This window comes from Eublepharis macularius, chromosome 12 (genome assembly GCF_028583425.1).
Source record: "Eublepharis macularius isolate TG4126 chromosome 12, MPM_Emac_v1.0, whole genome shotgun sequence".
Lineage (NCBI taxonomy): Eukaryota > Metazoa > Chordata > Lepidosauria > Squamata > Eublepharidae > Eublepharis > Eublepharis macularius.
In genome coordinates this window covers 58,336,654-58,350,137 of record NC_072801.1, presented here as the reverse complement: position 1 = coordinate 58,350,137, position 13,484 = coordinate 58,336,654, and the positions used below count along the sequence as shown (strand labels likewise).

The 13,484-nt window shown below is 45.0% G+C and overlaps 1 protein-coding gene across 2 annotated transcripts in view; it reads left to right on the top strand.

Moving 5' to 3' along the window:
• Positions 1 to 12,778, top strand: part of ATP2A1 (ATPase sarcoplasmic/endoplasmic reticulum Ca2+ transporting 1) — a 41,364-nt gene extending 28,586 nt beyond the window's left edge. The window contains exons 17-23 of one of the 2 annotated variants that reach the window (XM_054992887.1): positions 1,180 to 1,382; positions 3,109 to 3,194; positions 4,273 to 4,406; positions 5,635 to 5,752; positions 7,023 to 7,140; positions 8,616 to 8,659; positions 12,193 to 12,778. In XM_054992887.1, the coding sequence (XP_054848862.1) occupies positions 1,180 to 1,382; positions 3,109 to 3,194; positions 4,273 to 4,406; positions 5,635 to 5,752; positions 7,023 to 7,140; positions 8,616 to 8,620 (664 nt within the window). In that variant the 3' untranslated portion in view covers positions 8,621 to 8,659; positions 12,193 to 12,778. The remainder of the gene's footprint in view (positions 1 to 1,179; positions 1,383 to 3,108; positions 3,195 to 4,272; positions 4,407 to 5,634; positions 5,753 to 7,022; positions 7,141 to 8,615; positions 8,660 to 12,192) is intronic. The other variant, XM_054992886.1, reaches the window with a different exon arrangement.
• Positions 12,779 to 13,484: the final 706 nt, after the last annotated feature.

Here is a 13,484-nt window from a genome sequence, read left to right as displayed (position 1 = left end):
CTCATCCACTCTCTTCTCCTGATTTAGCAGGATGTCCAAGTAGCTCTTCCAAAATGGACCAGCCCTTCAATATAGTTTTCTTAGTATCATCGGTCAAAGAGGAATTTTCCCAACATGATTACTGATGTTTTCCATATAGTCTTTTGACAACGTTCTTCTTTCTGGACTGGACAGCCTTTTCTTCAGTACACTGAGATTTAGAGTGAATCTGAGAGCTAAGCTACAAGAGACAAAATTACATGAGGAAGAGCACATGAAGGGAGTCACAATGTTAGCTGGGAAGCTGAGTTTTAAGAGATCAGAAGGCTTTGTCAATTTTCCCTCTCTACAGAGCCAGGGAGATGCTCCTCAGAGGATTTATTTCCTCTTTGCCTCTTAGGAGAGGTGAAACCACAGAGCCTTTGGGAGGCAAAGTGGAAATTAACAAACCCTCTGAGCAGCATCTTCCTGGCTCTATAGAGAAGGGAAATTGACAAAGCTTTCCGATCTCTTTTAAAACTCAGCTTCCCGGCTAACATTGTGACTCCTTGTGCTCCTCCTCGTGTAATTCGTCTCTTGTAGCTTGGCTCTCAGTGTTCTTAATTAATGCAATTTCTCTTGAAACACACAAACCAGCTGAATGTCAAGTATCTTTGTATATGCCATGATAGCCAACCATTATACCGTGGTAGGGTTGAATCCAACTAGCTTTTCTACTGGTGTAAAAGGAATGAGGGATCCCCTTTGACCACTAAAAAGGCTATGCTGGGGGGGTCATTTTGGGGCCTATGTGTACAAAAGCCATGTGGGATGGAGGCTGTAACAAGGAGGAGAATTGGGTGAGATTGAGTGAAAGGGGGCTGGATCCAACCCACAGAATTCCTGTCTGCAGTGCTGACAATCCCAGAGTGGTAGCCATGTTAGTCTATTATAGCAAAGTAAACAAAAGTCCAACTGCACCTTCAAGACTAGCAACATTTATTCCATCATGAGCTTTTGTGAGTCAGAGCTCACTTCTTCCATGTTGACAGACACAGGAACTATGATTTGACTTCGTCCTGTCCACATGAATGGAATATTTTAGAGCTGGATGTCCAGTATTAATCCATGAATGGAATCCTTATTTTGTATGGGCACATCCAATTGTCATAATTGAATCTGTAATTCAGTACCACATTTATCTTCTTTCCCTCCTTGCAGTATCTTCCTCACAGCTGCTCTGGGTCTCCCTGAAGCCTTGATCCCTGTGCAGCTGTTGTGGGTGAACCTGGTGACTGATGGGCTCCCAGCCACTGCTTTGGGCTTTAACCCCCCTGACTTGGACATCATGAACAAGCCCCCTCGCAGCCCCAAGGAGCCTTTGATCAGTGGCTGGCTCTTCTTCCGCTATCTCGCCATTGGAGGTAACAACCTTTCCCCACAGTGCCTTATCTCTTCTTCTCAAATTGTTGCTCAATAACACATTCTGCATTCTAGCCCCATTCTCCAATCCCCATACAAGAATTTTGTCTCCAAATTCTAGACTCTCATTCCAGCAAGAAATGTGGACTCTACATGAAATAACAACCCAAACCAGAAATCTTCATACCATTCCCAGTAGCCTAGGAAGGAACCTTGCTAAATTTCATATTGTCCTTGCACTTGTTCTAGAGTAGAACAAACTGGGCCTGATGCTTTATTCACTGGGGGATTCTGCATGATCAAGTTTGTTCGGACTTTCTGAGCAGTCGTGTCGCAGTGGAGTCTTACGAATTCACCATTCCCCAATTCCACATTAATGCTGTTGCTTCACATTGATATTCCATTTCCACATGCTCCATCATGCGGAATTTGCTTACATAAAAATCGATTTCTAACTGGTTTTTGCGGGGGACATCAACAGACACGTCTTCTCCATTTAAAAAAAAAAACCACGTTACTATGTATAAACGTTGCATCAAACAAACACGTAGGATAGGTCAGAGCATTTCCTGCCATTGTCATGGAATGAGTATTGGTTATTGACATTTGGAGGGGAAAATGTTACGGATGACCCTGCCTTTATCTTTCCTACCTTCTTCGTGAGCGGGTGTGGTGGAGTGAACAGTGTGGTGTTGAGGTCGGTGTGGTGGTTGGTATCAGATCTATCCTGTGAAAATGAGGGCTCGAGCAGTGATTATACTGTCAGCAATATGCATAAGTCCAGGGTCTCTTTCTCCCTCTATGACACTCCTCGACCGCCATTCAAATGCTTAGTCCGCTCCATCTTTCCCTCTGCCTTGGAAGCTTTCAGCGAGCATGAGGCACAACATTTTGCGCCTTGAAAAAGGGACCCGTTATTGGACAGCTGTCATCACGTGACATGGGATATGTTTCTGTATGGACATGCAGAAACGTTGCAACACTTAAAAAAATTTTTTTTAAAGGAGAGAAACAAGAGGGGAAGGGAAAGGTGGGTATAGCTTAGAAAATGTGATCGACCAATCAAATTAAGTTGATTTGATGGGCGAGAGAGGAGGGCAAGGGTGGGGAGAACGTCGGATAAAGAATTTCGCATGATTAAAAACCCTAATCTGCAGCGAATGGACACATAAGTAGGGGTAAACTAAGATGGGAAAAAAACGGACAAAACCTGCAGTGACTTTGAAGCTGCTGCTTGTATCACCTTCCCACATGAGGAAATGCAAATAAAATCAAGGTCATTTGGAAGCTGAACCACAGAAAACAACTAGTGCAGAATCACCAACTGCTAAACTTTAAACCTCAGTTTAAAAATACTACCATGTAAGGACCACTATATACAGTTATATTAATTAATATAATGCAGTTATATTAATTAATATCAGTTATATTAATTAATTAATTGAAAACTTTTTCATCCTGTTACGCAGGCAACACATTTTAAAAGGTCAATTAATTTTAACTTACAATTATAAAAATTGCAGATGATCTTAGAAGAAGTATTTTCCTGTCTCACACAGTAGGGAATGCCTCTTTTGAAACGGTGCTTGCCCACACAGATCATCTGTACATGCGCATAGCATATTTGAAACCAAAAGTAATATGCTTTCCTCGTTTCAAAACAATTTTTTTATTCATATTTTGTTCATCTAACATCTAGCCCAAATTTTCCCTCTGTTCTGCCTACAGGGTATGTGGGAGCTGCCACTGTTGGTGCCGCCGCTTGGTGGTTCATATACGCTGAGGATGGTCCTGGCGTAACCTATCACCAGTTGGTGAGCTTTGTCCTCTCTGATACTGTGCTGGGAAGGAATCTGGGTACTGGGGGAGGGACACTTGCCTCAGTTTGCATGCAGCTCATCAGTACGTATTAACTATCCTACATGGGGGCAGGTAGCAGATCCCAGGGCCATCTCCTATCAAGAAAATGGCATGCAGGGAGAGGTTTAAGCAGCCCCCTCATTCCACATGCTGGGGAATCCAAATTGGGCCTCTATGTGCTTAGGAACTGAGTTTCCAAGTGCAGAACTCTCACACCTTATCTGTCAACCAGACCCAGGGAAGACCCAGGTGAAGTCTAAAATGTAGTTGTGAAACTCATGGGGTGACCTTGCAACAGTCACTCTCCCTCAGCCTCACCTAGCTCACAGGATTGCTGTGATGATAAAATGGAGAAGGGGGGAGCCATATATGCTCCTTGAGCTGATTGTAGAATAAAAATCTGATGGCCAGCTATGTAGATGATTTTTCCAGAGGAGGTGGAGTATGACAGGTAGGCCTCCGTCGCAGGTCTAAGCTGTGTGCGTTTTGAGGCTTTTATCTAGAACGAAGGGACTTGTCCAAGCACATAGGATTCCAGACTGTGCTTTTTTTCTCCTCTTCAAATAGGGCAAAAAGCTGGATTTGGGGAGAGATGCATTTTATGCTTTTAACCACGGTTGATATGTTCCTGTCATTCCTAAAATTAAAAAAATGTAAAGACACATTTGCCTAAGGACCCCATGTTTTTTTTTCTCTTGAAGCAAATATTCTCAGTGAATATTCCCTCCTTTGTAGTGGATTAACGGCTTACAGTATGCTCAAGCTACCAGGCCTTTAGCTAGCAGCCGGGTCTTCTTAGTCTGGACTTCTGTGCCTCTAGCAAAGGGGAAATCTATGATAGGAGACAATGGTTGCTTGTGAAGAGGAAGCAAAGTCTAGGGACACTCTCACTTGTAGTCCTGGCAGCTCATCATGCATGCGAACCTCTAGGTTTCACAAGTTCCCAAGAAAAGTAATCTATGGCTTTTTTCGCCCAAGAGAGCAATTCTCTATGTTAACCTTGCTCCCCCATTTTCTTTCTCTGCCCCCTAGTCACATTTCATGCAATGCACAGAAGAGAATCCTGCCTTTGAAGGCCTGGACTGTGAAATCTTTGAGTCTCCTGTCCCAATGACCATGGCTTTGTCCGTCCTGGTCACCATTGAGATGTGCAATGCCCTCAACAGGTAAGGAGACCCATGAGGGTCAATTTCAGTAGCACAAGCACAGCCCAACCTTGCAAGTTCTTCAGTCAGGTTTCCCTTTCCTTCCATTCTCATCTGTAGCCACGACTCTTTCTCTGCTGTCCTGGAGTTTGTGTACACTAACATGTTTACATTTTGTGCCAGGGAAAAAAGCCAGTTTTTGTCCCACTTCCTAGCAATGCCTACAAAATAGCTTACAGAATATAAAGTGTAAAATATACAGAGTCCCCCCTCTCCCCCAAGAACAGGATTTGGGGGGGGGGGATTTAGGGCTGCTATTGGAGGGAGCAGGCAGGAAACTTTGATCCATGAGACTTGTGCTACAGAAATGTCTAGTCTGGATCTTTAAAAGTTAGATTCTTTGATCTCATGTAGGTGTTTTCTTCATGGGATAAGCATGTGTAGTTTCCCCATTGCTGCTGCAGCTGTCAATACAGTACATCAGCAATGGGGCTTCCATATGATAGATTTTGCTACTGTTTCTCTGCCTCAAACCCTTAACACCACCCATCCCCCTTAAGGCTTTTTAATTTTTTTAAAAAAAATTAGCAACTGAATATTATTATATTGATATAATGTTCTAACAATTCTAACAACGTTCTCTGAATTCCCAGCTTGCATTAAAAAAAAATCTCTAGTTCCTTTCATTGTGGAGATGCCTTTCCCTTTATACCTCCACAAGGAAAGGGGCCAGAGACTTACTTTTAAAAAACGAAAGTTGTTATAACATTATATCAATAGAATGGTATTCAACTACTGATTAAAACCACAAAAAACTTCCCCACCCCCGTTAGCAGGTGGAGGAAATGACTGCTTTGGGGGAAATGGCTGTTAAGTGGGCAGGACCAGAAGAATTTGAACTTCCTTGCCTACATGGCAGCCATCCGTCTTTGCTGTGATCTTTCCCAAAACTTCAGTGCAAAGCAGGTTTGGAAAAGATTAGGGAAAAGCCGGGGAACCTTAAGAAGTGCATGAATACACCATGATGCTGTGGGGAACTGGGGCGGGGCGGGGGGGGGCGGAACACTTCCCAGCAGCACTGAATCTGGGGCAAAAAACTTGTGTGGAAATGGCCCAGGAGAAATGTGTTCATTGTGCTTAATTTATTCTTCAGTATTTATCCTTTCGCTTAACAAATGCTGGATTTCCCCCCTCTTCCTTAAATAAACAAAAGATGGTAATCACTCCCCTACTTGTCTGTTCTGTGCAGTCTATCAGAAAATCAGTCCTTGGTCCGGATGCCCCCCTGGGTGAATTTCTGGCTTCTGGGATCCATCTGCCTCTCCATGTCTCTGCACTTCCTCATCCTCTACGTTGATCCCATGCCTGTACGTATTGCTCCCTCATGGCCCCATTGCCAGGTCCCTTTAAGGGCCAGTTTACTGACACCCATACGGCAGATCTGTCATTACTTCACAGACCTAAAATGCATGAAGAGGCACCACTGAAAAGTGTTACGCCCCTCAGGAAAGGGGCTGTGGCAGAACATCTGCTTGGCATGCAGAAGGTCGGTCGCAGGTTCAATCCCCAGCATCTCCAGCTAAAAGGAGCAGGTAGTAGGTGACATGCAAAACCTCTGCCTGAGACTCCAGAGACCCACTGCCAGTCTGTCTAGACAGTTCAGACCTGGTTGGACCACCCGTTTGATTCCAGAGTCTCTCTACATGACCCCTCTTACACGAGGACGCTCAAGTGAAGGGAGATGCAATGTCAGCCGGGAAACACAGGAGTTTAAAAGAAAGAGCAGAAGGCTTTGTCACTTCCACCTCTCTACAAAGAGCCGGAGATTGCTCCTTGGAGGGTTTGTGAAGACTATTTTAATTTCACCCGGAGAGGCAAAGAAGAAATAAAAAAAGCCTCCGAGGAGTGATCTTCAGTTCTTTGTAGAGAGGTGAAAGTGAGGAAGCCTTCAGCTCTGTCTTTAAAACTCCTAAATTTCCCAGCTAACATAGCATCTCCCTTCACTTGAGCATTCTCAAGTAAGAGGTCTTGTGTAGAGACGCTCTCAGGGTCAAGCTACAAGTGACGAATGACACTTGCCTGGCAAGTGAACAGACTCACGTGTATTCCTCCTTGTTTACTTGCGCTCCACTTGATCATGTTGATTGAGCTTAGGAGAGATGAAAAAATGAGCTTCACTGGCTTTTTCCAGGGCTGTGTGTACTGCTTGGCCAAGAAAAAAAATCTGCAAAATTTATATAGAGTTGGGGAATTTGCATAATTAATTTGGCTTTCGCTAGTCATGGGGAGGGTGAATAAACTATGCAAGGCATGGAATCTCAACCAGTTGCCCCTCTGGGTTCTGAAACTGCCGCAAGCATCACCCACATACTTTCATGCATATATTTACAGCTGTGATAGCTGGTGACTTGCATTTTGCTTTCCCTGTTGGAAATGAAAGCTGACATGCTCGGGGAGCAGAACCCTGCATCCAGTACCATACTTTATATTCAGGCAGAACCCGTGGCATCTAGGACTGTTATCTCTACACTTTCTTTAGCTGCATTTTCTTTTTGGGGAGAAGCAGCTGCTGTCCCTTTGCATCCAGAGCTGGACTTTTGTAGCCTAACACTAACCTTTTGCTCTGACTTTCCCCAGATGATCTTCAAATTGACACATTTGGATCTGCACCACTGGTTAGTGGTGCTGAAGATATCCTTGCCTGTCATCTTTCTGGATGAAATACTCAAATTTGTCGCCCGGAACTATCTGGAACGTAAGTTCCCCCTTTAACTTCCTTTCCCTTCCCTGGGTCCATTCCAGTCCTTTTCTCCAGTCCTTTCCAAGTCTTCTCCTTTTGCCCCTCTACTGGACAGAATGCGTGGGGAAACATCAGCATCGAGAAGAGGAGACTTTGGCTGTTCTTTCTTCTCTGGACCCTTTCTTCTTTAGTTCTTCCCTGTCCCCAACTACCACTATTAATCGCTGTGACCCTCCATCATCTCCATCAGCACCTATCCAGGGCAGAATGGTTAAACTACATGATACATTTTACACTAGTTCGCCACAGGAACTTGCAGCCATACTGCTGCTCTGATTTCCCTTTAGCAACTCCATTGAAAAGTGCTGCAGGGGTCCAATTTGAATTGGGATCACTGCCTGGGGATGATGGGTTCCTGCCTTCTGCCTTCCCCACCCCATTTTCCCAAACAGAAATGGCACCAGGAAACTTTATTCGCCCACACCATAATCCCGATCCAAATCAGTCACCTGCTGCACTTCTAAATGAAGTTACCACTGAGAGCTCATTGCTGCAGTACAGTTAAGTCCCTTTGGCGAACTCGTGCAAAATGTATCATGAAGACAGACCCTCAGACGGAAGGCTTGGAAAATCCCAGGTGCATGACCACTTTAGCCGCCCCTACTCAGGCTTCTCCGAGTGATCACCTCTGAAATTTTTTTTCTCTTAGAGAGGAAATTGTTTCTCGGCCTTGTGTGGCATCTGGCACTTGAACTTTTGAAATTCTTACACTCAGAGCCAAGCTACAAGTGATGAATGACACTTGCCTGGCAAGTGAACAGACTTGCGTGTATTCCTCCCTGTTCACTTGCCGTTCAGTTGCTCTCCACTTGATCAAGTGGAGCGCAAGTGAATGGCAAGTGAACAGGGAGGAATACACGCGAGTCTGTTCACTTGCCAGGCAAGTGTCATTCGTCACTTGTAGCTTGGCTCTGAGGTGGCTCACGGTCCCTGGGCCCCCTTGAGTGCCCTGAGATTGCAGTGTGCTTTGTTGGGTTGCAGCAGGAGTGCAGGATGCATGGGTGGGAACTGGAACTCATAGGTCCTCCTCAAAACTTTGTGTTGCAAATTGAATTTAGTGGGGTGGACAGAGAGTAACCAGAACCTCCCAGGTTGTCTTCCATGTCCAGGTTACTCACATGTTTTTCCCTTGGGGCAAACAGCAGTTCTCATGGGTGGCTGATGTCAGGAAAAAGACATGGGAGTAAAGGGTTAGCTACCCCCCACCCCCATGCTGCAGGTCTAGTTCAAACTCCCCCTCCCCTGCTGCTTTTCCCACTTAGAACATACCATGATGAGTCCATTCTCTAATCTACCAAGGTTGCATCAGTTCCATGATGGGTCTCCATCCATCCATCCACCCACTCGCACTAATCCCTTTGTCTCCTCCTTCCCCACCTTCTTCCTAATCTCTATTAATTCTGATTTCTTTTATCCTTTCCATCCTGTAGCATAAACTCCTTTCCCCTCTGTTCTCCTGTATCCTGCCTCCCAGGTATCTGACAACCCTTGACCGCATGCCTTGCTTGTTCTCCCTGGTCTCCTCTCCTCTCTGTCTGTTCATCCATGTGGGAATATCTGCAGGGAGCCTCGGGAAGGTGTCTCTTTTTGCTTGATCGCAGTTTGGGCAGTCCGGGAAACTGGGGCCAGCACCTGGGTCAGGGCCAGAGAGAAAATCCTAACCTTGCCCAGGAAAAAAATTCCATGTAAAATAAATGACACTGAGTTGACGAATGATGTTACAACAATTAGTAGGCAATCAATATTTTCTTTATGAAATCATAATTGGTTGACTGAAATCTGGTCTGCATAGGCCTAAAAAATGTTCAAAGTATCAGTGCAAGTAGCATTGCCATCTGGCTGCTTTATAAACAGCATGGCTACTATCCCCTGTGGTTTCCCAAACTTTCTACCGCACTGACTTGCCTGCTGAGGAACCCCTTGTGTTTCTGCCCAGGAATCCCTGGGCATTGCAAAAGATCATGGAATATGTTCTAGGATCCACACAGAATTCATGCAGGACAGTGACCAAACCTATTCACCTCCATCATCTTCACCCTGCACATACTCGATTTCGTCCCGCACCTATGTTCTGCGGGGAAGGATCAGTGGTAGGAGGGTGAACCATTTTTCAGAGAAACTTGTTTGCCATTGCTAATGATTTCATCAAGAACTCATCAAGAAACTTCTAAGGATCAGTAGGATATTTTTTGGACTACCATTTGAAAACCATTTTAACTACTTCTTGGAGCCATTAAAAGAAAGTTCTGAGTTGGAAGTCAGCAAGATTCAAGTCCAGTAGCACTTTGAAGACCAAGATGCGATTGGACTTGAGTCTTGATGTTCTACTGCAGGCCAACTTGGCTACCCACTTAAAATTATCTAGTTGGAATTAATTTGCTATGCCCAAGCTTAGGACTTGAAAGTTGGACTCTAAAAGTGCCGGTGTTGTGCCCAATGAATGAACCTGTTAGTTGTGGATTCTTTTTCTGCTCTTTCAGTTCCCAGGTTCTTTTCCCCTTTCTTCATACGCAATGGAGTTCACTTAGCCTGGTTAAACTTCTGCATTTCTTCCTATTTATGGTGCTTAAAATGAAGTCATAATTGATCTAGACTGAAGTTTGTGAGCCTGGAATGGGAAAGCTGTCCAAGCCAGTCTGGTTCTCATTGCTTCTCTGGCTGTGCCCCAGTTGTCTTCACTGCCCCCTGCTGGTTGCTCCATGCCATGCCTGGCCAGTCCTTCATGAGCAATCGCTTGGCACCATACTTGCTGAGGGGGGAGGGTGTCTTGGGTCTTAGTTGCTTCAAATGCACTGTTTTGCAAGGGTATCGCTTGTGACATACCTGATGTCGAGAAAGAGATTATTTCTTAATAGACTGCCTCTTGCCAGCAAAGACCTTCTGCAATGCCAGGAAAATCAAGCAGTTGCTTGTTTATTTGTGCGGCTGCTCTGCTTTGGATGTGGATCTAGAGATGTAAGGGAATTGGGTGGTGGCTTTCCTCTCCCCCCAGGCTTAAAATAGGGAAGAAAACTGAAGATTTGTGGGGAGGGATCGAACAAAAATTCTCTTCCAAGCTGCTTTTTTCAGAATGAGTGTGACACTTTTTTGAAGTTGCTTTTCATAACAACATTGTCAAACAACCGATCCATGCTGCTGCAGATCCCTTTGATCCATAATTCCAGAGGTTAACTTTGCTAGCGTGTACTGACCACATTTCTAGGATTCTGTCTTAGAAAGTACTTTAAAAACTGCAGAATGCAGCATCAAGTCGCAGGAGTGCTGGTATTGAGTCCACCAAGCAACATTTTGGACCCTTTTCAGACCCTTTTGGTTCTTCTCACGTGCCTTCCATTCATCTTCAGCCTCAAGTGAAAGAAGCTGATGAATGTATGCACAAAACAAAGAACAAAACAAAGGAGCAGACTCTTACAGGAAGATGAGCTTGTTTCAGTTCATGCAAATCTTGCCTTTCCTGAAATATCTGAAGTTTGGAAAACTCAGAGCACAAGTTCAGAATACGGGCAAAACTAGATGTTACGTGTGACGTGGCTCAGGTTAGGGGCCCCCAAACAGACTTGCAGTCATATGTAATATTGGGGAACTAACATTCCCAAGCGCTACAGGGCCCAGTTCGATTTGGGAGTGTGCTGCAGGGGGAGGAGGGGCTGTTCCTTCCGTAGAGAGCGGAAATCCAACACCCACCTAACATTTTGATTTTTCTGAGCTTAACTCATTGCCTTCCAGGGGCTTTTCCCTTAAAACCAAATAACAAACCTGTGCTGCCCTAACAGGATATATAGTACAGCTTAGTAAGCAGTTTGTATTAGTGCAAGAAATTCCAGCCCGGCCTTGGAACTGGAACAAAACCTATTTCAGACTAGTTCATAATGATTCTCCATAGTGGCCGTGGGGGAGCATTTGTGTGGATGCTCCCTCTGTCACCACCATACAGATGGAAGTGGAGAGAAGTTCCACTTTAGAGTTGGCCTGGGACACTTTGCCGCTGCGCTCTGTCCCCCCCCCCCTTTTAGCCCTTTGGAGGGCTTTTTCTCCCCACTATGTCACAGTGTGCCACTGCAGCGCAGCTCAACTGGGAAAGGGAAGGGCATAAATAGGGATAGCGATTTACTAGGAACAGGGAACAGAAAATAAGCAGGGAAGAGAAGGCAGCAGCTGCTAAGTGGCCCAGAGCAATTAACCACACAGTTCAAAGCTATGATTTTAATAGTGTGGCAACGTGGGATTTTTGTGCAGTCCTTGCAAAGAAGGTGGCATAGTGGACTCTTACCAATGAGGAGAAGAGTCGCTTGCCACCTTTTCTTCCAGAAAGGTTCTTGTGCCACCAAGAATCATGTGCACAAGTTCGAGAGGCATGGGTTTTCCCTGGCAGGGGGATGCATTGATGGGGAAAGCACCACCTGCTGTAGGCACAAGAGCACTGGTAGAAAAGAAGACATACGGCAAATAAATAAATAACGTTACAAAGGGAGGGAGTCGTGGCTCAGAATACCTGCTGTAGAAGGTCCCAGGTTCAATCCCTGGCATCTCTAGTGGAAAAAAAACAAGCAGTCAGCGATGCAAAAGACCTCAACCTGAGACCTTGGAAAACCGCAGCCCGTCTGATTAGAGAATACTGAGCTGGATGGACCGATGGTTTGCTTCAGTAGAGAGAGTGAACAGCAAAACAAGAGGACTACACCAGTACACCAAGAAGGTGCTGCCTTTCGTCCTGATTCAGTATAAAGCAGCTTCATGTATTTAAGATGTCTGCATAAGAGGTGGGACAGAGGCAGTTCAGCCAACTCAGTGGGGAAAGTGTATGTACGTCTGTTGGCCAAAAAGCTTTGTGCCAAGACTACCAGCCAGGAAGAAAAGTGAACAGAGCCACAGCCTGACACTCAGCCATGCCTTCTGACTTTCTGTGCTAGTTTTGGCCACCTCCTTGCTGTGTGGAAACTTGCGTTCTCTGTTCCTCTGGCACTCATTCATCTGTTTTTCTCCCCCCCCCTTCACCTTTTTTTCCAGGGGATTTAGAAGAAAGGATGAGGAAGTGAACTTTTGAGTCAGCACGGAAATAACCTCTTCATCCCCAACAGTGAAGATCTTCCCCTCATCCCTCTGCCATGTCTGCCACTCCCTCCTCCGCTTCTGTGCCTCTCCCTTATTTAATAGCCACTCCTTTCCCTGCATACCCTTTGTAACTTCTTTATTGGGAACTTATCAGTGTGGGCCACGACGCCGGCATCTGCCATGCCGTGTTCCCTGCCAGTTGCATCCCCGCCCCACCCTACCCAACCCTAGAACTCCACTTGCTTCTTGGCTTCTGTACATTTTGAGCCCCCCGCCTATCCTAGCTCCTGCACCCCCAATACTCTCCCTCCCACTGCTCTCTGCATTAGTGCCCACACTAATGACATTCGTTCCCCCTCTTCATATGACTAGAACCCACCTCAGCCCAGGGGTTGGATTTTTTAATGCACACATAAACAGAAGGAAACATTTTGTTAGGGAAAACAAACAAACAAACAAGTGAGACTCCTCAACTTGGAGGAAATAGATTCTTCTAGCTGCTTATTTATTGACATTAAAGGATAAACTCAACTGTACCACATTCTTTTAACTTTTCCTTCATTATTTAGGACAAAGGGAGGGGTGGGTGGGGGGAGCTTTTTAGAATGTTATCTTACAAATAGCTCAATGTGAGTTGAGTTGCAGCTCCTTTGAGGTCTGGAGGTGTGGTATTTGCATTGTTACCTCTTTTTATTGACCGAAGTGTTTTTAATTATTGCAGTTTGCCCAGACACTTTGCTTTTTTCTTTTAGATGCAGAGGAGTTAGCCGTGTTAGTCTGTAGTAGCAAAATCAAAAAGAGTCCAGTAGCACCTTTAAGACTAACTAACTTTATTGTAGCATAAGCTTTCGAGAATCACAGTTCTCTTTGTCAGATGCATGCATCTGATGAAGAGAACTGTGATTCTCGAAAGCTTTTGCTACAATAAAGTTGGTTAGTCTTAAAGGTGCTACTGGACTCTTTTTTTTTTAGACACTGTAAAATGGCAACACAGCCAGGAAATGGTAGTGCAACACTACCAGTGTCTCCAGCCCAACTTCTCCTCCTGCCAAGCATATTGTTAGTGCTTTTGCCCTTCACAGCAGACAGACTAGCCCAGCTAGTCCATTCAAAGTTTTTTTTTTAATCACCACAAACCCATTCTAAGAAAAAACGTGAGTGACAAGGAAAAACCTGGATTGCAGTCACTTGTTAATGATGTCATCTGAATTCTCCATGATAACCATGTGAACAAATGAAAGCAAATC